This window comes from Danio rerio, chromosome 3 (genome assembly GCF_049306965.1).
Source record: "Danio rerio strain Tuebingen ecotype United States chromosome 3, GRCz12tu, whole genome shotgun sequence".
Taxonomy (NCBI): domain Eukaryota; kingdom Metazoa; phylum Chordata; class Actinopteri; order Cypriniformes; family Danionidae; genus Danio; species Danio rerio.
In genome coordinates, this window is record NC_133178.1 from 57594036 (window position 1) to 57621395 (window position 27360).

The 27360-nt window shown below is 32.3% G+C and overlaps 1 protein-coding gene across 15 annotated transcripts in view; it reads right to left on the minus strand.

The window, feature by feature from the left end:
- The window catches only part of nprl3 (NPR3-like, GATOR1 complex subunit), a 36771-nt gene that overhangs the window by 3904 nt on the left and 5507 nt on the right, over window positions 1-27360 (minus strand). For 8 of the 15 annotated variants that reach the window (XM_073942676.1, XM_073942636.1, NM_001025534.2 and 5 more), the window contains 10 exons: window positions 24015-24147; window positions 21571-21645; window positions 16310-16463; window positions 16151-16232; window positions 13008-13145; window positions 10219-10375; window positions 7180-7286; window positions 6626-6755; window positions 3791-3980; window positions 2926-3118 (listed from right to left, as the gene is read on the minus strand). In XM_073942676.1, the coding sequence (XP_073798777.1) occupies window positions 2926-3118; window positions 3791-3980; window positions 6626-6755; window positions 7180-7286; window positions 10219-10375; window positions 13008-13145; window positions 16151-16232; window positions 16310-16463; window positions 21571-21645; window positions 24015-24147 (1359 nt within the window). Of the gene's footprint in view, window positions 1-2925; window positions 3119-3790; window positions 3981-6625; window positions 6771-7179; window positions 7287-10218; window positions 10376-13007; window positions 13146-16150; window positions 16233-16309; window positions 16464-21570; window positions 21646-24014; window positions 24865-24916; window positions 27083-27360 lie in introns of those variants that run through there. The other 7 variants (XM_073942657.1, XM_073942646.1, XM_073942616.1 and 4 more) reach the window with 3 other exon arrangements.

Consider the following 27360-nt stretch of genomic DNA (forward strand, 5'->3'; position numbering starts at 1 on the left):
ACTTGCGTGGAAATCTTACTAAAACATTGCGTACGCACAAAGCTGTAAATGTGCGTACGCAGAAAAAATTTCAGATGTATGAAACACTGCGTACGCCGAATCTCACGCATATTCTTTTGTACATATGAATGAACGTGAAACTGAGCGCAACATGCACGAGCACAAAACCCCTCCCTGCCTCCTCCCCCGTATGAATATGCTAATGACTATGCTAATGGCAAAACCCAACGAAAAAGCAAAGGCAAAAGCAAGCAAAAAGAGAAACTTTGAACAGAATGTGAATTGGAGGTGCTGCTTTCGGAGGTAGACCGGAGAAAAGCGGTGTTATTTGCAAGTTTGTTCTCCGGAATTAACAACAAAAGAAAAAAACAGAGTGGGACAGTTTAGCTGATGCGGTTAACACAGTTGGGTCTGAACATATCGCACTGAGTGCATTTAAAAAAAAAGAAATAGTGTGGTTTATATCTGTAAAATGTTGCATGACGCTTAACACTCTCAGTGGCGCGCTCGTAAGACGCTTGTGATCATGAATTGATACGTTCGAGCATGAGCTCGGCTCGAATCCAGCGTCTGATGAACTCTTTCTTGTTTTTTCCCCCGCAACATATCAGATTTTGCCAACTATTTATCACGAGAAAGACAAGTAGGAATCATCAATAAGTTCATATCAATAAGCATCATATTTTATTTGCACATTTATTGAATGGAAATGTTTCTGATTCACGCATGCAAATTCATCTTCAGATAGTGTCTTTATAGCAATGTGCGTGCGGTAGACAGCTCAGATTACATTGGGAAAACAGGTGACCGCTGCAAATTGTGCTTTAATGTTTAGCTGGTCAAATGTATGGTATGGAAACCTTATATACCTGCTGAACCCGCCTCATACAGCTGCAAGGCTCAGACACTTTGTAGAGAGGAATTTAACACAACTGCCTCTAGGAGTCGCCAATGGAAATAAAACAGACACGCACAAAAAATGTGCGTACGCCTGCCAGAAAGCTGCCGTGAAGCTGCGCACATTCCCACGTTCAGTTCATTGCTAGTAAATCCAAACGTGAGCGATTCTGAGTGTGAAACCTGGCGTACGCAAAGTTTTTGTGCGTACGCAGCGTTGATACATGAGGCCCCTGGTCTGGAAACCCTTCTGAAATGACAGATGTTTTGAATGGCTTCAGTCATGTAACCTGTTGTTCTAAAAAACTTTAGTGGGTGTTTCGGATCATGCTTCAGTGCAATGTGTTTTTAAATCATATACCATAATTTTAACTTTGGGTGAACTAACACTATAAGGACCTGGGGTCCCATTTATAAATGTGACATATGCACAAAACAGGCAGAAATGTGCATATGCTGTGATCTATAAAAAAACCTGATGGGAGAATTTGCCCAGCAGTAAGTAAACGCGGAGTAATCAAATTTAACTTAAATACTGACTTAATTGAACAACTCTAAATCATCGTAGCATTAATAAATAAATTGGATATACACTCACTTTTAAGAAGGTATCTACACAAATGTTATAAATCAGACCCCTGTCACTTCAAGAAAGACCATCCAATGAAATAATGCAATGGCTGATGTTAAAAGATGTTGATCTTGTAAAATTCTTAGATTTGTTTTTCTATGGTAAATTGTCATTTGTATTTAGCAAATATGCAATGCACTGAATTTAAGTGACATTCATAATGAAAAATAATACAAAAGCTTTTTAAGAAGTAGTAATTCGATCTTACTTTTTAAAATAATATTTCAAAGGTTTGAGGTCAAGAAATGTTCACATTTAAAAATGTGACAAAATGACATTCACGATGTTGCTCTTTCAAATTGTTCTATAAAATAAAAACTAAAACAAAAAAAAGTCTGCAAAGTTATACAATGTCTGATCCTTACTTAGATCACCTGAACCCCTGTGAATAAAACCAAGACCCTTCTTCTCTACCCCACCCTTACTTTGCAACACCAAAATATTATAAAATCTAAGTGTGCCTGACACTGGTGAGTGTGCTTAACAAACCACCAGTAAAAAACACACTCTTTTATCTTTCTGACAGACTAACCAACACAAACATGATGCATTTACTGTATGAAATCTGCTTCACACAGGTGAGTGGGCTTGAAAAAACCACCTGCTAAATCTCTCTCCTCCTTAAGGCTGATTTATACTTCTGCGTCAATCGCATAGGTATGGTCTCACAGGTATGGTGTCGCACAGCCTTCATGCGTTTGCATACCCCTCACCATGGCTGATGCCGATGCTGATGCCCACCTATCAAAACATGTAACTACACGTCGCAACGACACATAGTACAAGCTCTGTGATCAGTCGCCTTGTTCGCGGTAACGAGTGTGGATGGGGATGAGAGCCACGTGAACCCGTTGGAGCGAGTGTTTACAAGTGTCGAGTCCCGTGAAGGAGCTCCAGATGGAGACTGTTGTTTTGTGTTTACCTTATGATTAAAGTTGTTGGACGTCTGCCAGTTCTCGCCTTTGAATGAGTGAGTTTGAGCTACTTTTACATTAAGTAGTGTTCAGTAAAAACAACACCAGCGAAGAAACACAACACAGAGGAACATAAAAAAAACCTACTGCCAGCTAGCATTTCACAAGTGTTTAAGTTTTTAAGAAGTATAAATGCACGACTACAAGCAATGCATGTGCCATAGGTCACGCCGCTCACTCGACGCAGAACTATAAATCAGCCTTTACTCTAGTACTTCATTCTCTGAGCGCAAACAAGTTCCTTGTTTCTTTCCCGTTTCTTGTTCTGTGTATTGCTCCTCCTCAACTGTACATCACTTTGGACAAAGCATCTGCTAAATAAATAAATGTAATCTGCTGTTTGTCCAGAATGGTGAAAAACTAATTTTCAAGTTCTTTCTAGTTCGAAGAACAATCAACAATCTACAATAGATGCTCCGTCACCTGGCAAACAGGCGAAGGTCCTCTGGGTTCTGCGCTGCGGGGACTCTGAGGATGGCCTGCCGCTCGTGTTCAGTCAGGCTGGCCAGAAGAGTTTCTGTCATTCTTTTATTGAGAGGAGAGTCTCCGCCGGTCTGCAGCTCAGCGCTGGAATTATCCATACTGGGACTGGTCAGGGTCATGTCATCACTACTGGCTGCAGACAGAAAACCACTACATTAAATAATTTCTCCAAAATCACTTCACTAAAGTAATCCACTGATTTTGAAGAAAGTCAGACAGGTTTGAAACAAGTGAAGGGAGAGTAAACAATGACTGAATTTCCAGTAGTAGATGAACTACAGTTGAAGTCAGAATCATTAGTCCCCTTTTTATTTTTTCCCCAATTTCTGTTTAACAGAGAGGAGATTTTTTCAACACATTTCTAAACATAATAGTTTTAATAACTCGTCTCTAATAGCTGATTTATTTTATCTTTGTCATGATAACAGTAAATAATATTTTACTAGTTATTTTTCAAGACACTTTTACACAGCTTAAAGTGACATTTAAAGGCTTAACTAGGTTAATTAGGTAATTAGGCAAGTTATTGTATAACAATGGTTTGTTCTGTAGACTATCAAAAATAGCTTAAAGGCTAATAATATTAACCATAAAATGGTCAATATTTATTCTAGCCAAAATAAAACAAAGAAGACTTTCTCCAGAGGAAAAAAAATATTATCAGACATACTGTGAAAATGTTGTTGCTCTGTTAAACATCATTTGGACAATATTTAAAAACTAAAAAAAAATTCAAAGCGGCTAATAATTCTGACTTCAACTGTATTTATGTTTATGGAGTTGCAGATGTGACTGAGTTACACACTGGGAGAGCCGAAGCTCAGGGCGCTGGGTGTGCTCAGACTCCGGCCTGTAACGCGAGTGACTATGGGCAGCTCCTCGTCCCGCAGTCCAGGCTCCTCCTCATTAGGTGGCACCAGCAGACACACATATGTGTGGAGCTGAAAGAGCAGTCTGTGCTGGAGCATCCACACCACCATCTGAATGAGATGAGCCTGCTCATACACACAAAATCATATAGTTGAAGTCCATGTGAAGTCTAAATGTAAAGTGTTTATCTTACTAGTGTACATTCTTGTTCTTTTGAAAATTGGTTTGGTAATCTTCAATCACATTCTGACCATTTGCTTCTGCATTTCTGAATGTCTTTCTCTGTTGATGTCAGTTTTTACTGGTCAGCCACTATATTCTTAACCACACCTCTCTTTCGTTTGCAGTGAGAGAATGATGCGCAAAAAGAAAGCTCCGCCCCCTACTCAATATTCCATTTCATTTAAAAGTACATCGACAAACTGAAAGTCTTAGCAACTGGTTCACATGGATTTTAAAGCATCTAAAGGCAACTAAACAGGCAAACAACTCTAACTCTGGCCCTAATTAACTACTGTTGACAGGAAGTGAAGCAGAATTTGGATTTGGACGTGCCTTGATGACTTCCTGCCTTGGAATGCTGCTTCCAAAGAGCTTTTAGACGCAGCCATATTAATGGACCAATTAAACAACAGCTTGTTTCCTCTTAGTCATTATTTATCAAGCAAACATCAGAATAGCAGATGTTGTCCCATTGCTGAAATTATAAATGATAAAATCCCAAATGATATAGCTACTGTTGTAGACAGTAGGGTTGTCACGATACCATCAATTCAGGCCACGATACTGTAGCAGCTGAAGTATCACAATACTAAGTAGTATCGCAATACTGTATTATTAAGTCATAACTCAAATCTAAAAATAAAGCTAATTGTCATAAATACTGTATTTTAAATGTCACAATACTTCAACTCGATTCAGAATGGCCTTATCATGGAAAATATATTACTTATACAGACTTTCTCAGCTTTATTTTGTATATACTGTGAGTCTTTTGTAGTTAATGCAATAATAATAAAATAAATAAATCATTGATCAAGCCGTATGATCTGTCTTGACTGCAAACTACGACCCGTATGCAGACAGTTAAAATGAAAGATAAATAAAGTGGTCTATTGATTATTTCCTGGCACAAATTTTTAAGCATTTTAGTGACTTTTCCACATTGTAGAACTGTTAATGATGATATTACAAACTACAGTGGCACCGCCAGTATTTTGGAGCCATAGTATCGTGGTGCAACCAAAGTTCCGCTAAACCGTGCAACCCTAGTAGACAGCTAATAGAAGTATTGTACATTATTAATATTACCGCCATCAGTGGTGGAAAGAGTACTGAAAAATCATACTCAAGTAAAAGTACCATTACTTGCCTAAAAATGTAGTGCAAGTAGAGTAAAAGTATATGTTGTAAATTTTACTCAAAGTATGAGTAAAAAGTAGCCCTTTTAAAAGTACTCATGAGTAGTGAGTATTACGCTGTGAAAAGCTGATGCGTTTACATGTCACTTGTAGATGTGTGTAAACGTAACATTCTGTATGTAGTTGTTGCCCAGCAGAAACACAACGACATAAGACGTTAATATTAGGTTAGATTTAGGTTGTGATGTCAAGTGACCAAAATTCAATGTCTAGCCAGCGTCTAAGGACTACGTTATTTTGATGTCTAATATCAACGTTAAATGACGTTGATATTTGGTTGATTTTAGGTTGTGTTAGAAAGTGACCAAAATCCAATGTCGAGCCAACATCTTAAACCAACATCTTATTGACGTCAAATACTGACATTGATTTTGGACATCTTCTTGGACACTTTTAATGCTTCCAAACAGTTTGCTGCAATTATAAAGTGCACATATCTTGAGGTAGTTCATTATGATGCTATTTACCTTCTATGTGTGATTTGATTGTACATGAATCACAGGACTGATTTTGTTAATCTCCATAGACAAGAAAAAAAGTAGTGACTGCAGGTTGAAGGAAAGTAGTGGTGTAAAAGTACAGATACTGCACTAAAAATGTACTCAGGTAAGAGTAAAAGTACACATTTTTAAAACTACTCAGTAAATTACAATTCCTGAGAAAAAGTAATTAATTACAGTAATTTGAGTATTTGTAGTTTGTTACTTTACACCACTGATCGCCATGAACTATTCCCTATAATCTTTATTTTCTATCTTAGCTTATAGTTGTGGTCTTTGACATTTTGATTTGAAGAATCTTTTAGTGTGCGCCTACATAAGAAGCTACTAGACTGGTTATTAAATCAAAGAACTGGTTTAATTTTAATTTTTTCTATACAATTACAAGTGGATGAAAACAAAAAGTGTTGCCCAATTTTGACTACTTCCAGAAGTACACTTTGTAGTAATTATCCCTTCAGCCATAAGTTCAGAAGCTGGTCACTCTGAATGGCCTGCTTTATATGGAAATGTTTTTACTGTTATAATTGTGTTGTGTATGCATCACACTTTACACAAAGAATAAGGTTTGCTGTTTATTCAAACTACTTATATATAATAAGCTAAAATAAAACACAATTCTAGAGTTTTTTGTGACAACTTGATAGTTTTATGCTCAATCTCCTTAAATTTGTCAATAATAATATTGATAACTATAATAATATGTTAACTTAATTTCTTCATGTCGTCTCTATTTTATGTTTTATTGTGTTTTGTGTAATTGATAACAATGCTTATGAATCCACAACAGAGACTGCTTAGACTCTGCCCACTGACATGATGTTGAAGCGCAAAAGTCACAACACTGACCTCATGCACAGGGGCATCCAGAGGGTTCCTGAACTCAGACAGAGACACAGGAAGTGAGAATTTGGCCAGCATTGAGGGCAGATCATGACCTGGAAACTGGACAGCAAAGTGCTCAGCCAAAGGAGAGTAGCTAGAGGGGGAAGAACTAATCATAATTATTAATGTAAGTGTTATAATATAAGTGAATACTTCTGTACAAGTGATTTTTCAGATTTTTATATATATATATATATATATATATATATATATATATATATATATATATATATATATATATATATATATATATATATATATATATATAAATTTGCAACAATTAAAAAAAAAAAATCTTTCCACATTTTCATTATAGGGTATTGTGTGTAGAATTTTGAGGAAATAAATGCACTTATTCATTTTGGAATAAGGCTGTAACATAAATAAATGTGGAAAAAGTGAGGCGCTATGAATACTTTCCAGATGCACAGTAGACATTAATAATTCTTACTTCAGCTGTATCATTAAACAACAAGACAATGGAATTCAGCCTTAGATGGAGCATAGACTGTACTCACATGCAGATGTTTGCATGAGGAGAGAGCATATAGACGTTGTTCTCACAGAGAGGGTAAATAATGATGGCTTTACCCCAGTACACCAAATGTGCTGCTATCTGGAAGATCTGCAGGAGACATAGAAGAGCAGTGGAGCTTAACCAGAGCCCTGCGGGGGTACTGTAAAACAACTTATAAGTCAAAGTCATTCTTATGTTGTTTTATTTGTCTTTGAAGCACTCATGCTGTTCAAGCACATAATATATTGATAGTATGCACTGAGCTGAAAAGGGTGGAAGACAGATTGGAACAATCAACTGGAACAATATACATTTTAAAATGCCAATAGAGCAGTATCAACTGCAATCTAATGTCTATTTACGTGAATATGCTACTATTGACTTGCCATTCTAAAAAAAGATTTTCCTTAAATGTACAGTTTTGCACTAAAATATGGAATTTGTCACTATCAATAATCAGGATAAACAAGGCAATAAACAACAAAGTATGACACATTTGGGAATTCTGTATTAATAATATTTAAAGTGTAGCATTTAACTGTGGGAAAATTAGGTTTATTTATTTTAGTGAACAGGTGTGTGATACTAAGAAAGCAGGAGGTATTGTAATGTATGAATGTATTACATTTTCTAATGTTTTTTTTTCTAATGTATGGAATAAAGTTTGTATTTTAAGTGTTGTGGGACCCCAGGAAGATTAACTAAAAGGGATCCAAATATATGTATTATTGTATTTTTATTCTTATTCTTCTTATTATTATTATTATTTTTTACAGTTTTAATGTTTTAATTGTTTCCCAGAGATGGGTTGCCGCTGGAAGGGCATCCGCTGTGTAAAAATGTGCTGGATAAGTTGGCGATTCATTCCGCTGTGGCGACCCAGGATTAATAAAGGGACTAAGCGACAAGAAAATGAGCGAAGGATGAATGTTTTATTTTGTGGCGGCACGGTGGCGCAGTGGGTAGCAATGTCACCTCACAGCAAGAAAGTCACTGCTTCGAGCCTTGGCTTGGTCAGTTGGCATTTCTATATGGAGTTTGTATGTTCTCCCCGTGTTGGCCTGGCTTTCCTCTGGGTGCTCTGGTTTCCCCCACAGTCCAAAGACATGCAGTATAGGTGAATTGGGCAGGCTAGATTGTCCGTAGGGTATGTGCGTTAATGAGTGTGTATGGATGTTTCCTAGTGATGGGCTTGAGCTGGAAGGGCATCCGCTATGAAAAACATATGCTGCACAAGTTGGCGGTTCATTCTGCTGTGACAACATCGGATAATAAAGGGACTAAGGTGAAAATAAAACGAATGAATGAATGAATGTTGGGACACCTCAATATGTAAATTAAAACATAATTAAAAGACAGCTTACTGACACAAAACTAGTGAAAATTAATAAAACTAGACATTTGAAAAAACATTGTTTATGTTAAGCTCTATGATATTTTATTTTAAAAACATAAATTAAACATCTTTATCATTCATCCCTATTCAGTAAGCCACAAACAAAGTGTCATTTTAAACCTTGAAGATTTAGCTCTTAAAACATCCTTAGTGTTGGGCTTTTGAATATAGTCGAGGACAATAGTTTTAGTCTAAATGGTTGAAAACTACCATATTATATTAAAGATAAGTTGGCGGATCATTCCGCTGTGGCGCCCCAGATTAATAAAGGGACTAAGAGGAAAAGAAAATGAATGAAAGAATGCTTTGAGATATTGTATAAGGGTATAAGTTTAGATTTTTCTGTCCGCTAGATGGCAGCATTAGACAAACTATAGGTAAAACGAATGCTGTAGGGCTCAAAAACGCCCAATTTTGGTGATCGTTTGGAATATCTACAAAAGCAAATTTATATACACAGAAATCATGGTAAATTTAAGAGGAATAAATTAAGTCTACTTTAATGTTTCAAATACCAAAAAGAAAAAGTAATTAAGTAATATAATGAAACGTCATAAAATGAATCCTTAACTGATTTCTGTGTCTGGAAATGAATCAATTTATTAAAATATATATTAAAAAATAATGTATAATGCAAATTCTATTAATATTTAAAACTTTTAGTGGTTTGAATAATGTTTGCATAGTATAAAGTAAATATAACAGGGCTGCACAATATTAGAAAAATCTGATATTTAATATTTTATTTCTCTGCAATAAAAGCGTCTGCTAAATGACTAAATGTAAATGTAAATATTACGATCTGAACACAGTTTCTCTAGACAGTTTGAATAGCTTGATATGATTTTCTGGGGAGTCCAACAGTATTCAGGTACATAAACTGAATAATCAATGCAAAAATGTTTTTTCTGACGTTGCTTTTCTAGTTATATATAGTTTTCTTGTTAAATATCTTAAATTTATTAGATCAAGTAAAAATATTGTTTAGTTTTTAACTTACTTACAAAGCAGTGTAAGTAAAAAAAAATTTTTTTGCTTTAAAATATATGAGATATTTGGACAAGAAACAAGACAACAATTGTAAGACGTATAAAGCTGTATAAATTTGGTATAAATACAGAAATTAAATACAGTTCTGTAGCTTCTGGTCAACTATAATTCAGACTCAACATGCATATCTTGCGATGTGACTATTGCGAATGTGCACATTGGAATATGAATGCTGAAACGATATATTGTGCAGGCCTAATATACAATATAGCATATAAAGTATAAATAGATAGACACATACAGTTGAGAATTTATATTTTGAAGCTTCAATGTAAAACTTAAATCAACGTTTTCAATATAATAATCAATAACACTTAATCTTACTATTTCAACCATTACACTGAATGACATTTGAATAGGGGTCTTCTTTAAATCATGGTAAAGATGTATGATAGTCGTCATTATTTGCTCAGATTAAAAAAAAATACATAAATACGACACAATCTAATGTAAAGTAGATAAATGAAAGCTTACAAACATGTTTAATAGTTTTGATGCTTGAAAATGGCTTTTCCTCTTTGACTGCATAACTGATCTTTTTCGATCTAATTGTCAAACCAGCAAGTGAGTTATATTTATATGAAGAAAGGTGACCTGTAAGAGGGCGAGATCTGCATCCTGTGCAAGCTGCTGCAGGTTCTTGACAGCCGAGCAGGTCTTGATGAGGCGAACTAAAGCAGGAGAGCAGTCCAGAGGTAGCTGAGCCAACAAAACCTTCTCATTTTCCAGCAGCAGCAGCGCATGATACGGACTGCAGGGGGCAGGGCGACACAACACTTAAACCACACGCTCAACTGCACCGTCAATGCACATACAGTTGAAGTCAGAATTATTAGCTCCCCTTTGAGTTATTTTTTTTTTTTTTATATTTCCCAAATTGTTTAACAGAGCATGGAAATTTTCACAGTATGTCTGATAATATTTTTTTCTTCTGCAGAAAGTCTTATTTGTTTTATTTCTGATCAAATAAAAGCAGTTATTATTTTTTTATTAACCATTTTAAGGTCAAAATTATTAGCCCCTTTAAGCTATATATTTTTTTCGATATTCTACAGAACAAACCATCGTTATATAATAGCTTGCCTATTTATTATAATCTGCCTAGTTAACCCAATTAACCTAGTTAAGCCCTTAAATGTCAATTTAAGCTGTATAGAAGTCTCTTGAAAAATATCTAGTCAAATATTATTTACTGTCATCATGGCAAAGATAAAACAGACCAATTATTAGAGATGAGTTATTAAAACTATTATGTTTAGAAATGTGTTGAAAAAATCTGCTCTCAGTTAAACAGAAATTGAGGAAAAAATAAACAGGAACGATAATAATTTAAGGGGATAATAATTGTGACTTCAACTGTATATCATTCATTCATTCTTTATTAATTAATTAATTTATAAATCACATAAAAAACAAGGTTGACCAAAGTGCTGTACATGTGACATATACAAACAAAACAAATACATTACATTGAGAACACATCCATGAAATATGTGTAACAATAATACAAAACAGCATAAGAGACCACATCTTAAACTACATATTAAGTACTGTGGATAAAAATATTAGAGTGAACTAGACTCAAAAAATGTTAAAATCTTGAAATTTGCTTTGCAAAAAATTTATTTTCTGTAGTATATTATAGATTTCTAGCTGAATCTATATTATTTATCTGTGTTGATTGGATTTATGATAGCAACATCTAATTACTATAACTGACACTGTTGGAGAAGGGAAAGGGGCGTTAAAATGATGTAAACGTGTTAACTGATGGTACTGTTTAATTATTGAAGGAAATAAAAAAGTGAATCATAAAAATAAGATTTGTAGCTGAAACCGTGGTCCTTGACAATGGTTAACAAAATTAAATAATTGACGATTATTAATAAAATGCAAGGCAATGGCTACCAGCACTAAGAGAGTGAACAAAAACAAAAAAAACTGGCAAAACACAATGAACACTTACAATAGCTCTGTGAAAGAAACCTAACATTTTATAACATATACCACATTGTTATCATCATAAAAGCACAATGTATCACCGGCGGCCCTGTGGGTATTCATTTTAATCAGTCTATATTTTTGTTTTGACTCTGGACAAACCTGATATTGTGATATTTTACTTTTCTGCGTTAAATATTGCCATATAAATACAGTTTCACAAGATAGTTTGAACCGCTCAGTTTGATAGTTATCTGGGCAGTCTAACAGTATTCATGTATATCAGAGATTAAATAATCACACTGCAAAACATGCGTTTTCTTGATTATAATATAAAATACCTAGAAAATATATATAAAAATATGCTTTTGTTTTTACCTTTAGAAGAAATAAGTCATAAGAGCTTTGAGTTAAACTTTAGAGTTTGTCCTTAAAACAAGCTAAATTATGTGCCAATGGGATTAGTAAAACTATTTTATTTTCACATAGATATCTGGACTAGGATCAAGAAACAAATTGAGGTCAGAAAAAACTTCTTTTTTTTCTTATATAGTATAAATACCTAAATACAATTAATCTTTGTTACACTTCTAAACATTATCAGTTTTAATGTCCAAATATTTTAAATGCTCAGTTGCTGGCCTTAAAAACACTTAAAAACAATTGATAAACATTCACTCTATCATGGGTAAACTTAGCTGTGAGGTCAACTATGATTCAGACTCAACATTGGATATTCTGCGATGTAACTATTGTGGATGCGCACATTGCAATATTGATGCTGAAACGATATATTGTGGAGCCCTAGTAGAGTCAAGAACCACAGTAAAAAAAGATAAAATCTTCTTTATTGTTCTGTTAAAGAAATAAAGGCTGAGAAAATGAACAGTAAATTTTCAGGTGAACTGTGCATTTAACATCAGAGGAATCTTTTCAAATCATAAAAAGATTTTATAGTACAAAAAAGTTACTTAAATTATTCACATATTTATCATAATAACAAAAACTGATCTTTTAATGAGATAATACACTCAAATCTGAAAGTTCGATCATCATCTACCCACCCTACAACTCGCCTTTAAAACACGGAAACCTTTGACTTTCATAGTGTTTGTTTTTATTGGTGCCTAAAAGAACTAAAAGTTGACCTAAAAGAACTTTTCTAGTCATCTAAACTTACATCACTCAAACTTCTTTTGTTTTCAACAGAAAACAGAAACTTAAAAAGGTTTGAAACCACTTAAGGAGAGTAAATGATAAGTACATTTACTTTTTGGAGGCGAACTATCCCTTTAAGTGATGACTGAAAATACTATGACATCACTGCCAAACGTGATTAACCTTTATTTAAAGTTTGTCAGTCTTTATAATTTCAACAAAATAATGATACACCTTTATGAAATGTTGCTAAACGTGCTGGATAAGTGCTTGCTGTAACCTACCGAATGGCCTTTAGGCTGCGCTCGAGAGCCTCTAGTGGGATGTGTTTTCCTCCTACTCGGTGGATTTTGTGTGGCAAGCAGAAACTGACCTCAAGCCAGTTATTAATATGAAGCCGAACAACTCCAGTTGTGCAGAGGCTGAGAACAAAACACAGTGTAAATTACCAAAAATGACAATACTTTAAGTTAAGAATTAGGACAAAGTGCTATTTCAAAAGACCAATATTAACTGTTGGAAGCATACTTATTAAAAATAAAATAATACTATGTTTGTGATATACATGTATAGTCTTTAATATGTTGAAGTAGTAGTTATAATGATGGGTCAACCGTCATTGTATAAATGGCACACAGTGAATGGCAAAAATATAATGAGAATTGTGTTAATAGGGAAGTTAAAAGTATATGCAAATAAAATGTATTTATGTTTCTTGAATAACCTTTATTTTTAAGTTGTTTTAAAAATAATTAAGTAGATTTCTCAAAATGACTAAACATTATTGTTAAAAATAATAGAAAATTTGATATATTACAGTTTTTCTTGTTTGCTTTGACTTGGTTAAAGAAACTAGGTTCCACTTCATTTTCATTATCACTATCCCAGCAGAGCAGAAGACCAGTCTTGCAAATGTGTAAACCCTTTCTCATTGGGTTGACACATTTTCCCCACCATTTTTCAAAACAGTTAACGTGGATGTCATTCAAGCCGTCCAAACTCCATTGTTTTAGCTATGGTAACCAAACAGAAACCATCTATTCCTAATCATTAGAAACTACCAAGATCAGAATGAATTCACTGAAGCAGCGATTTGACACTCCTTCACACAAATCTTCAATTAGCAATCAGTCTGCAAACATTAAAAATGGTGAAAGGTCTGTGTTGTTCTGTGCCAGCATGGATGGAGGAAATCAATATTGGCTATATCCTATACTCCCAATCGATTTGACTGTATATTGGTTTACATGTGTTTTCTCTAATATTTACAGTATTTTATTACTTTTTTCTGCTTTTTTTATGGTATTTCAGTTTTCAGTCACAGTGTGAAAAATGTCATAAATTCAATATAAGTTTATTCAAAGCATTTCTTATTCTGGATCCAATTCTTTGCAAAAAGGCAAATTTGACAGCCCAAATAGAAAGACAACAATGCCAATGGCATTGGCAATAGGCTACACTGACAAGCAATGATGCACTGATGCACACTGAGTTCTGTATTTTGTTTTTTGTTGTCCGTTGTCTAATGATTAATTGAAAGAGCTCATGTACTTGTTTGCAGGTTGTGTTGTTTGAAGGTAAAACTAGCTTTTGTTGCATATTTTAAATGTTTTGACACGGTATGTGCATTTTGCAAGCATTTTTGACCATGAGTGCTGCTGTTTCGGCCTGTGTGTTAACTGTTTTGAAAATGTGGAATTTCAGTTGACGGCTGCATCAAAGCAAACAAGACAAACTGTAACATCAGTATTGCAAACTCCTAACAGGACGTTTTCTTTTTCCTGAGCACTTACAACCCCCAATCTAATTTAACATTCAATACATAAAACCAAAAGGAAATGCAAAATAAAAACATTATAATTAATTAGATATTACACAGGTTTCCCACTTTCAGTTAAATGTAAAGTTTCCTGCCTATGTGTGACTTAAAAGCTTAATTTTCATGACCAATATTCATTCATTTATTCATTCGTTTTCTTTTCGGCATAGTCCTTTATTAATTTGGGGTCACCACAGCGGAATGAACCGCCAACTTATCCAGCAAGTGTTTTCACGCAGCGGATGCCCTTCCAGCTGCAACCCATCTCTGTGAAACACCCATTCACTCTCATTCACACACATACACTAAGGACAATGTTAGCTTACCCAATTCACCTGTACCGCATGTCTTTGGACTTGTGGGAGAAACCAGAGCACCCGGAGGAAACCCACACGAACGCAGGGAGAACATGCAAACTCCACACAGAAATGCCAACTGACCCAGCCGAGGCTCAAACCAGCAGCCTTGTGAGGTGACAGCACTACCTACACTGCGCCACCGTCTTCATGACCAATAATGAATAGAAAAACAGGCGGCTTTTGTGTTGAGCAGCTCCTCCTGAATGTTGGGATTCTGCATTGGCTAGATTTAATGCAACCAATCAATAAAAATGACACAAAAATATGTTCCTGCAGATCTTAGCCAGCCAAGACACTGTTCAAATTCCTGCCACGGCGTCAGCATTGTTTTAGATTTAAAAAAAAAATATATATATATATGCAATAAAATATATGGACATGTAAAGTGCTTGTCTACACAGATAAAACAGCACAATCCCTGATATGGCATCCCTTCGATGACAAAAAAGGTCAAATCCCATGACTTTCAATTTTGTTTTTAATTACAAGATATTCCAGAAATGTAATGACCAGTGGGCACCTTAGTACTAACCAGATGACAGAAGTGCTCTTTTCTTTATTCTTTTTCTTTATTTTTATAAATGTGTGTAAACTTGTGGGAAATAAGTGTGTATCATTAATGTGTCAGGCAGGGATGTTCCCCCAGAATTTGCCCCCTACATGAGCTCATTTATCCCTTTTTTTGATTGATATGACATCCTAAATTGTAAAAATTATAGATAGAAGAAGGCTTTAAGACAAATTATTTTTTAAAAATATTTAAGTGGCCAAATTCTGACTAAGGAAAGTTGAATGAGCTGGCAAGTTTTTATGTGCCCACAGGCTACAATTTTTATTTTTAAAAAAACTTTTTAATATCAAACAGATTCTATTTATTTTATTTAATAAATGATAATGAATTTGTATTTAAAAATAGTATTTTTTCATATTTATTTATTCATTTTTTAAAATGCTAATTTCACTTTGACAAAATTGTAGAAAATATTTTTAGTGCATCAAAAAAGTGTGGTTATGATCACCGTCCAACAAGCTGATCCAGCAAAGATTAGTTGTTAAAATGTCACTATAATACATAATTGAATAGAAAAATCTGGCGAATAACTGCAAAAAAGGTCCCCTTTTTCAACAAAAAGAACCACCCCTTTCAATAAGCTGGCTACAGGCCTACGTGTACATTATTTGTAGAATCAAGATTCCTCTTTCTGAAAAATGAATGTATGAATGGGTTGTTCACCATCTCGTCCCTCACCTGTCATAGGCCTCTTTCAGGTCTCTTGCTAACTTGCACTTGGGAAGGATCTGTCGAAAAGGTGACTGTGGCGAGCCATCAGCTGTAAGAATAGGTAAACATCAGTAAATGTCAAACTTCAGTGCTGCTATACTGAGGTCCAACGACTGCTGGTCTCACAGTCAGTAATGGTGGTGACCTCGTCCTGCATCACCAACATCAGTTTGGCTTCCCTGGTGAGGTACTGACACCTGCGCTCCTCATGCTGCAGAGCGATGGCGATCCGCCGGGACAGATTGTGCATACAGCTGATCACAGACGCATCAGCATTCGCCTGCAGGAGACAGAAGCACTCAGAGAATTATCAATTATATCATCGTTTCATTTCTACTGTATAAGTTATAAAATAGAATATTAGAAATTCAAATATTTGTGCATTCAGTGAATTAATCGCATTTCTTTGATGAGGGAGTACTATTTCTTTAGTTTTTATTATTAAAATGTATTATATTTTTTGAAAGAACAGGGATAAGAAGTTTAATTAAAAAGAAATCCTATTCATTGTGTAGAATATGAAATTACAAGGAATATCAGGACTTTTTTAACAATTAGCAAAGACAAATAATAATAACAAAAATAAATAAATAAAATACAAATACAAATACACCCCCCATCCATACAAGGTATAATTGTCACAAATTTTGTCAAAGCATTTCTCATTTTGATGTTACGTAAAGAAAGTTGAAATGGTTGATGATAATAATAAATAAAAACAGTAATGTCCAGAATGATGCACAAATAAATTACATTTACATATATGATAAAACATTAAATCAAAACAATAACATAAAATATTTCAAATAATTTTGCTTAAATTAAAGTTCTGTGGTCCAACTGTTGTTTTATATATGTAGGAAGGGCCTAAAATTAACATTTTGCCACTCCTGTCAAAGTCTGACAACTTGAGAATGTTTTTTTTATATATATAATTAATTACTTAAAATGTTTATTGTTAAATGATATTCTCTAAATATTGACATTGATTGTAAAGTTAAGTGAAATTAAAAATAAAACAGTTCGATAAAAAAATCACTAGAATATTGTACTGAATTGCACAGTATTATATTTATAATTATTACACTAATATTATTAATAATAATTATTATTATTGTTAATAGTAGCAATAAATCACATTAATAACATAACAAAACTAATAATAATTATTAAACAATGGTCCTTGCCTTTTTTACTAAAGCATACCACATTTTATGTAAAGATGTATAAATTAATTCAATTATTAATTAATTATTATTATATTGTTGTTGTTGTTATTGTTATTACAAAATAGGTTTTGTATTAGTTTCTAATATTATTCTGTTTATTATTATAGAATAACAGCAAAATAACAAAAGTACCCCAGTTTCATCACAAAATATTTTATATAGCATCATTACATTTTATCTTATTAAATTTGTTGAAAGCAGCAAATTGAAATAAATTCAAAACAAAACAATTTCAACCGTTTAATAGTTTTGTCCCAACATTTTCTCTTTATTTTCTTTATTATTATGCTCTGTATTATATTCTTATACAACAGTAATAAAATCACAAAAGTACTCTATTTACATCATATAATTTTACATTTAAAATGTATGTAATAAATGAAATATTTTAAAATGATCAAAAATTATATTTGAATGCAGCAAATTCAAATTAATTAAAAAACAAAAGCGTTTAACAATTTTACACAACATTTTCTCTTTATTTTATCATTATTCTGTTTATTATTATTATTTTTATATGTCTCTGCAGCAAATTCAAAACAAAAATGAAAACAAAACAATGTCAGCACTTTAACAAAGACAAAAACAACTGTTTTCAAGCAACAAAGCAAAAAAAGGGGAAAAAAAGCATAAAAATGTTTAGTAAAAACATTTTTTTCAGAGAATTAATTTCCCCAGTTAGCAAATAAATAATATTTTTAGAATTACAATTTACAGGAGACAACCACTAAAATGTCACTGAATAATATATATATATATATATATATATATATATATATATATATATATATATATATATATATATATATATATATATATATATAATTATTTATAATTATATTACATTATATATTTATAATTTATAATTATATTTATAATATATTTATAATTATATATATATATATATATATATATATATATATATATATATATATATATATATATATATATATATAATTATGTAGAAATGATATGATTAAAAAAACAGATTATTATAGTGTAAAGCACTGCACACATCAACTGAATTTAACAATAAATAACATTATGCAAAACTACAGATCATCTTTAAAATATTCATTAATTGTCATTTTAAACTTTATACTTTGTCAGTATGATTTGAAGCCATTCTTCAAACATACAATTTGTCAGCAAGTTTTTCTAAATGTAATAACACAGTATGATCACATGTTTTATATTTGTAAAGTATAAGTCAGAATAAATGTTTTATGTTCAATGATGTTGTAACATTATTTATTTCAACCATATTTCGATGGTTTATTTTAACTTTATGGAAAATGTTCTGTGACTAAAATAATCTTTTAATAAATATATCTGTTTGATAAATCTGTTTTGTTCAAATGCACCAAAATACATTGCCTATATTCCCTGAAAATTGGATACAAATATTTATTTTCAAAATAGGGCATACTCAATTATGCTGAGCACTGTGTATATATTAATGTATTTATTACAAAATGCATTCCTAAAAATGCAACAACTGACATGCGCATTACCATTTTAAAATTCATTTTAAGTGTTTTTTAATACACTTTTACATTTGTATCATGCACACACTGTAAAAGTGCAGAGTCATGGAGGGCTGGGTGTGTGTGTGTTTGTGTGTTGCAGAGCTGATAGGAGTGTGTCTGCAGCAGTGACTCAGCTCTCTGTGATGTGTGGTCAGCTGCATGCTGATAGACAGAATACTTTTGGTTTATCAGCGCCGCGCCCTTTCTGAGAAATTGAAGACCCTCACAGACAAACAGCTGACTCATCACTTTTAAACTACAACATTTAAAATAAAAAATATATATACTGTAATTTATTACAGCTACATATATAAGTTTTTCCTCAAAGCATAATTTCCTTTTTTATGTAATTTTTATAATTTAAATTTAAAATCTAAAATTATTATTGTTGCAAAGAAAAATAATTACATTCACACATAAAACGTATTATTGAGACACTAAATATAAATTCTTTTGTATTAGTTAATTTTATTTTTGTTTGTTTGTTTATTTAACAGGGACAATAATATAAAGAGACAACCAATATAGAGCATATAGCATAAAAATAATTTGCAGCCATCGTTCCTAGTTAGGCTTTACTCAATAAACTTAAAATAAAATAAATTAACAAATAAAAAACAAACTAATAATTTAGACTCCCGGTCAAAATTTTGGGGTCAGGTTTTTGTCTATGTTTTTTTTTAAAGAAAATTATTCTGTTCATCAAGACAGCATTTATTTAATGTAAATAAAAATGTTAAATTGTAATTGTAATTTGTAATCTGCATACTAAAGGAAAATGTAGACCTGACCAACCTGAAATGAATCATACTGAAGGTTAAAAGTGTAACCTTGCTTTGGACCAACCTAAAACTTTTAAATTTGTAACACCTAAATTTATACATTACCCTCAAATTATAGCTTTGATTTGGTTGAAAATGAAAAATGTATTTTAATATCAAAATACGTATTCTGCCCGAGGAAACAACGCATCGACTCAAAGGTAAAATATAGTTTTATAGACAATGAATTAAAAGGTTTACTTTGGTTCGATTTAAAATCAAAATCCAAGTAAAATTGTACTTTAGACTAAACTATACTAAATAATTTTAGCCCATGACAAATGTCACACAAGATGGTAATAACAAAACACAAAATTGAAATACATTAAAACGGTAGCACACAAAGAGTATCTTTTTTTATCAAGTAGTCACATGACATAAAAACTTCTGGTTTAAAGTAAAAAATATTCCTTTGAGAAAAACTATTGTGTTTAAATTTTATCTAGGGCCTTTTTTTGTTTGTTTGTTTGTTTACTTTAGGGCAAATTGAAAAAAAAAACAGGTTATGCTCACCATATTTTTTACTTAGTCTAATATAAAAATGCTCTTTGAATGAAAGTAGTTTAACTTTTTTAACAATGTAGAGATGCATCATCAAAAATGTCGGCTAAGAGGAATTCCTATAATTTACAATAAAAAGTGTTACATGTTATACTGTAATAACTTACAACATAACAAAAGTACTTACAAATTAAGTCAGAATTATTAGCACCTCAGAACTATCAGCCCCCTTGTTTATTTTTTTTCCCCAATCTCTGTTTTTAACACATTTCTAAACATAATAGTTTTAATAACTCCTTTCTAATAACTGATTATTTTATCTTTGCCAGAATGACAGTACATAATATTTTACTAGATATTCTTCAAGAGACTTCTATACATCTTAAAGTGACATTTAAATGCTTAACTAGGTTTGTTAGGTTAGGTTAGGGTAATCAGGCAATTTATTGTATTAAGATGGTTTGTTCTGTATCAGACATACTGTGAAAATTTCCTTGCTCTGTTAAACATCATTTGGAAAATATTTAAAAAAGAAAACAAAGTTAAAGGAGGGCTAATAATTCTGACTTCAACTGTATATTCTTGAACAAAATCAATCTTTCATCACATTCTGATTTTCAGAATAATAACACAACAATATTAAACGTTATTAATAATATAAAATGTTTCTTTCTCAGAAAATGTGCATATTTGATTGATTTCTGAAGGACTATGTGACAATGAAAACTGGAGTAATGATGCTGAAAATTCAGTTTTGCATGACAGGAATAAATTAAATTGTCAACTATATTATATTTTGAAACTGTTATTTTAAACAACATTATTATGTTTACTGTTTTTGAGTCTGGGTGAACATACAACAGTAATTTTTTTTTTAAGTGCAAATATTGCTGAACTAAATATTTAAAATGTTTATCTGTTAGTGTTGAATCATTATTTTAAAACGATTCTGATATAACACCATGATGTTCACACGTTTCAAGTAGATATGCATATTTTTTAAGGCCATTCCACATCTGATAGTGGTGGGCAAACATTTTACACACACATTTTAAATAATGATGTGATTTCAAATGTTTTAAATATGTGTATAAATATGATATCAAATATTTTCAGAGTCTGCATGAAATTAAATTGACTACAGTAATTTTATAAAAACAGAAAGCATATTATACAACGGAAAATGCCAATATTAAGGTTTATAATTTTCGATAAATATACCTGAAACTGATTTGGGGAGAAACTGTTGTTACAATGAATGACAATTTAATGGGTCTTTCTGACACATTCATTTATTGTTTTCTTACCCGTAATGCAAAAACAACACTGAACAGAATCATGGTGGGCAGCTCTCTTTTAGGGGAGGGGTCCGTTTTAGAAGCCTGTGGAAATGAACATCATGAATAAGCAAAATTACATAAAACTCATCTTAATATTACACATGTATTTCAAAAGGAAGAACATTTTTTGGTACATTTTAGCATTGTATTATTATAGTAAATCAACTGAATGATGCATACAAACTTTTAAAATAACACATTATTATAAAATCTCGTATGCAATTAATTTTGTGCAAATAATAATAATAATAATAATATATGCATACATAATAGAAAAATTGGGCATTTATAATGATTTGAATAACTGAATTTACCTTAACTTGACACGATTTGATTACAGGTTATAGTGTTTTTTAGTGTGTGTATATATATATATATATATATATATATATATATATATATAGTACTCCTTGGCATTATGGTCTGGTACCACTTTACAATAAGCTCTACAATGCTGATGTATTTACAAACATGAACAAACAATAAACAATCCATCATAGTATGCATTCATCGTTTTTAACATTAGTTAATGAAAATAAAATCATTCATTGTTAGTTCGTTACCTCATAACTAATGTTAACTAATTACTAACTAATTAACTAATGTTAACAACTTTGCATTTCATAATTTGTTAGTAAATGTTTAACTAATAGCTGAAGAAGATATTCATAATTAATTCATTTAAACACATTAACTAACATTAATATGATTTTAAAGTGTTAGCATGGTCTCCTAACACACTTTCTAACAGAAGGTGGAGCTGTTAGTCTGTGATCACATCAGCGGTCGGTGCCTCTGGAAAAAAGTCAGCTGCTCATCATTCATAGTTTCTTGACACCTACAGTAGTTTTCAACTAGACACTTAGAAGAAGAATAAATGGTCACTACATTCTTAAAAATTCAGTCTTACATCTTTTCCTTAATAGTAATATACAGAGAAGGTTATCAATCAAAGTTCTTAGGTCAGGTCAAAAAGTTAATTTGATAAAAATGTATAATTTTATCCAAATAAGATATATGACATTAAATACACTTATAATGCTACAAAAGAGTTCTGTTTTAAATTATCAAATGAATGCTGTTCTTTCTATTGCTTTGATTTTAGTTTAAGACATAAATGGATTTTAAAATGCATTACAAATGAAAACTTATTATGATTAATGAATAAAAATAACTAATTAAAGGTTTTCTAAATAAATTATACTTAAATAATCAAACATTGCATTTTGACAAATAAATATACACTAGTATAACAAACATGTTAAAATGGTACAAATTTACACATTATAAAATAATTTACACAAAAATATAAATAAGAGTCCTATATATATATATATATATATATATATATATATATATATATATATATATATATATATATATATATATATATATATATATTTATATACGAAAATATATTTATTAAATGGAATATATATATATATATATATATATATATATATATATATATTCTATTTATTTTTGTATGAATCTGTATACATAATTAAACAAAAAATTTAATTATACAAAAAACAACTGCAAAATTGATAAATAAGAAAGCTAGAAATTTTATTAAAATTTAATACATTTTTACTAACACAGTTAAATAAAATGCCTTTTTTACTTTGATTTCTTTAAATAAATGATGAAAAGTTGTATTAAAACAAACTAACAAGCATAAATTAAAACGTAACAAAAAGTATGTTAATAAAAATACAAAAAGTACGGTTAAAACAAACAAAAACAAATTAAAGTTAACACTTTAAATATCTACTAAATAAATATGTAAAGAAATAAAAAAAGAAAAAAATACAAAGAGTTTAATTCATCCATTCATTCATTCATTCATTCATTCATTCATCTTCTTGTCAGCTTAGTCCCTTTATTAATCCAGGTTCGCCACAGCGGAATGAACCGCCAACTTATCCAGCAAGTTTTTAACGCAGCGGATGCCCTTCCAGCCGCAACCCATCTCGGGACACATCAACACACACACTCATACACTACGGAAAATTTAGCCTACCCAATTCACCTGTACCGCATGTCTTTGGACTGTGGGGGAAACCGGAGCACCCTGAGGAAACCCACGCGAAAGCAGGGAGAACATGCAAACTCACAGAAACGCCAACTGAGCCGAGGATCGAACCAGCAACCTTCTTGCTGTTAGGCGACAGCACTATCTACTGCACCGCTGCTTCGCCCACAAAGAGTTTAATAGTAAAGCTTAATGGAAACTAAATAATGTCCAAGTAGGTCCATTTATTTTTTATCTTTATATTACTTTTTTAACAGTATATACTGGGTCTTTATAAAAGTTCCTTTGTGATTCCTTACATGGGTATAATCATATCTGAGGGTTGCCCATGAACTGCATTAACATTTCACAAGTAATGGTATATGTCTTGTCTTACCTGAATAGTATGAGGAGGCTGCAGTAAGGTTGGATGCCCAACGAATCGCACATTGTCTATTTTTAGTTCAAACTTCTTGCCGCACATATCAGACTTGGTGGCCAAGATGGTGGCAAGAATAATATCCGAAAACCTTATAGGGGAACAAAAAAAGAGCACTCAGATACGAGAAATGAAACTAAAAATAGTGTGTATAATCCCAGTGGAGGGTCCAATAAAGGCGCTCTAATCTACCAGGAAATGATGGTTTTACACTCTCAATAACCCATAGTTCTAGGGGATTTAGTAGGGATGGGTTACAGTACAAATAATTTGGACATTTGTCCTGATCTAAATACACCAATAATAACTAAAAGATGTGAATAAGTAAAATTGTGTGGTGATTGGATTCCTTTGGCAGAGTAATAAATCTATGCTGGCTCTTACTGCCCCCCTTTTTATATATGTTTCACCCACTTCAGTAACATACAGTGAGGCAAACCCCCCAGAAACCCGTGGCACACAATTAAGTGATCTGATCCAACGTATATTCTCATTCAGTGGTGGAAAAAAAATGAAGGGAAACAAACTTGAAATGGGTTGAGTTTGTGAACACTGCATAAACGCAGGCCCATTACCTGCATCACATTCAATTAAACGTCATCCATGATTGAAAGGTGATTCTCCCAAAATTCTGCATTTCAACGAATGGACTAAATTACGATTGTATTATTGGCAATGTTAGCATTAAGTACTCAGATCTGTTGCTGTGACTCAAGCTTATGCTAAGAGGGTTTGTTCACACTTGTGGTTCAGTTTTTTTGTTTAATTTGGTAAGGACCAGAAAATAACGTTATTTAGTTCAATTAGTGTCCACGCTGTCATTTGTAAAACCGAAACTTAGGATGTACACAAAAAAATATGCTTTAATTCCACTAATTTTTTGGACTTTGGGGAAACCAGAGTACCTGGAGAAAACTCATGCTAAAAATGGGGAGAACATGCAAACTTCACACAGAAACCCCAACTGCTCCAGCTGGGACTCGAACTAGCGACCTTCTTGCTGTAAGGCAACAGTGCTAACCAATGAGTCACCGTGCTGCCCTTCATTAATCTTCAGAACAAAAATTAAGATATTTTAAGATGATATCTGAGAGCTCTCTCATCCTCCATAAACACTAACAACCCTAACTGAGACCCAGAAAAGTTGCCAAAACCATTGACGAAATGTTTCATGTAACTTCAGAGGTTCAACTGTATTCATTCGAAGCTCCAAGCAACACTTTTGCGTGCCAAATAAACTGTAAAAACTACTTTGTTCACCAAATGCCTTCTATTTTAGATTAGGTTATGTATTTACTACGGGCAATTTGATTATTACATTTTGCACTGCTGACACCATTTTCGATGTGTCATACTGTCTGTAGCCACACAATGTATCTTTGGAGCTTTGTATGATTGCAGATGAACGATTAAAGTCAACGTTTTGACTTTAGATTTCATGTAAAATATCTTAATTTGTGTTCTGAAGATGAACAAAGGTCTCAAGGTTTTAAAATGGCATGATAGTGAGTAATAATTACTGAAAGAAATGTAATTTTGAGTGAACTAACCCTTTGAAGTTTGAAACAATGCTGTGTGCAGAGCTAAATGGACTTATAATTAAATCATAAGTTGTAAAGAGCATGTAACGTGTAAAAAAAAAAAAAAAAAAGTAAAAACAAACATTGTTGGTTATAGCGCACATAAACAAAGTACATGAAAGGAGACTTATGACGTTTCTGCTGTCTGCCCTGCACAGTGATGTAAAACATTTTAACTATTTAACTATGACTTAAAAACTGGTCATCAAGTCTCGTTTTTGGTTTAAAGTCTTTATTGTCAGGTCCATATTGTCTGCTTATCTGAGTCAACCTGAACCTTAGTCTTCATTTTGGATGATAAATCTTTTCAACAGTTTCAGTTGACTTGATTGGTGCACTCCTCGGTTTGTGAACATAAAAGAGGATGTTTTAAAGAAAGCAGAAACCTGCAACCATTGACTTATGGAGTAAAAAAAACAAAGACTATGTGAGTCAATGGATACAGGTTTCCAGCTGTGTTTAAATATCATCTTTTGTGTTCAACAAAATAAATAAACTCATAAAGATGTGAAACAAGTAAAGATTAAATGTTGTCGAGTAAATGATGAGTAAATATCCATTATTCAATTAATTTTCCCTTTAAGTTCATTACACAAAGTGCCTGAAATTTTCGCATGTTAAAAATAAATACACAAATATATGTATAGAATTATCCTTGCTTCAAGTAAAAAGCTATTACTAGATGCTGGTATAAACCTAATCCACCACAAATTTGATGAAAAATATATTCAATATGGAGAAAATTACAAACAGTGTTCACAACCAAATAGATATATTTGTTGACTTTTGGTTTAAATGGATTGAGTACATCACTCCCATTCAACCTAATGTTTTTCTTCTATTGAGTTTTAAGACTTATTTTTACTGGTTATATTGCCTTATTCTTTATTCTCTTTTTTCTGTACATTGTTTTGATTAGGATAATGTAAAATAAGGCAAAGGGATATGTTCTGTTGCTGTTATGAAGAAATTTGTGTTTTCTATTTGGTCGCTGATTGGGGAATTTAAACCGTAAAAGTGACATATGTCTACTGATGCTGTGAATTGTATCTCTCTGCAATAAAAACTTAAATAAAAAAAATTATAATAAATTAATACAATCCTATTATGTCAATTACATTTACACACTGTCTCCAAAACTTTTTGTCCAGCAAAAAAAATCAGATACTTTTTTACCCCTTTATTTTATTTGAAAGGTGTTTAACCTTTATTGTATGCTGATTTTAATGCCTCAGTACTGGGAAACACCCTACACATTCACACAAGCACTCATACACTGCGGCTAATTTTGTTTACCCAATTCACCTATAGTGCATGTCTTTGGACTGTAAGGGAAACCAGAGCACCTGGAGGAAACCCACAGACACACGGGGAAAACATGCAAACTCCACACAGAAATGCCAACTGGCCCAGCAGGACTCGAACCAGCGACCTTCCTGCTGCGAGTTGACACACAATGTGTTTTTGAGCACCACACGATTGCAGTTGAACCACTAAAGCCAATGTTTTGACAGTTTTTCTGGACTTTGAGTCTCTTTGAGGACTCTGGTCTAATCTCTACTGAGAATTTGTGTTGTACCTTTGACATGTTGCCAGTCTCTGTTCAGGATTCATTCAATTCAATGGGTGACATTTGCTCTTTCTTTTTCTTTTTTCTTTTCTGCGTGAAGTCTTTGTTCTGTTCTGTATTGCTCTGCATTTTTTCCAATGCTTTCTGTACTTGA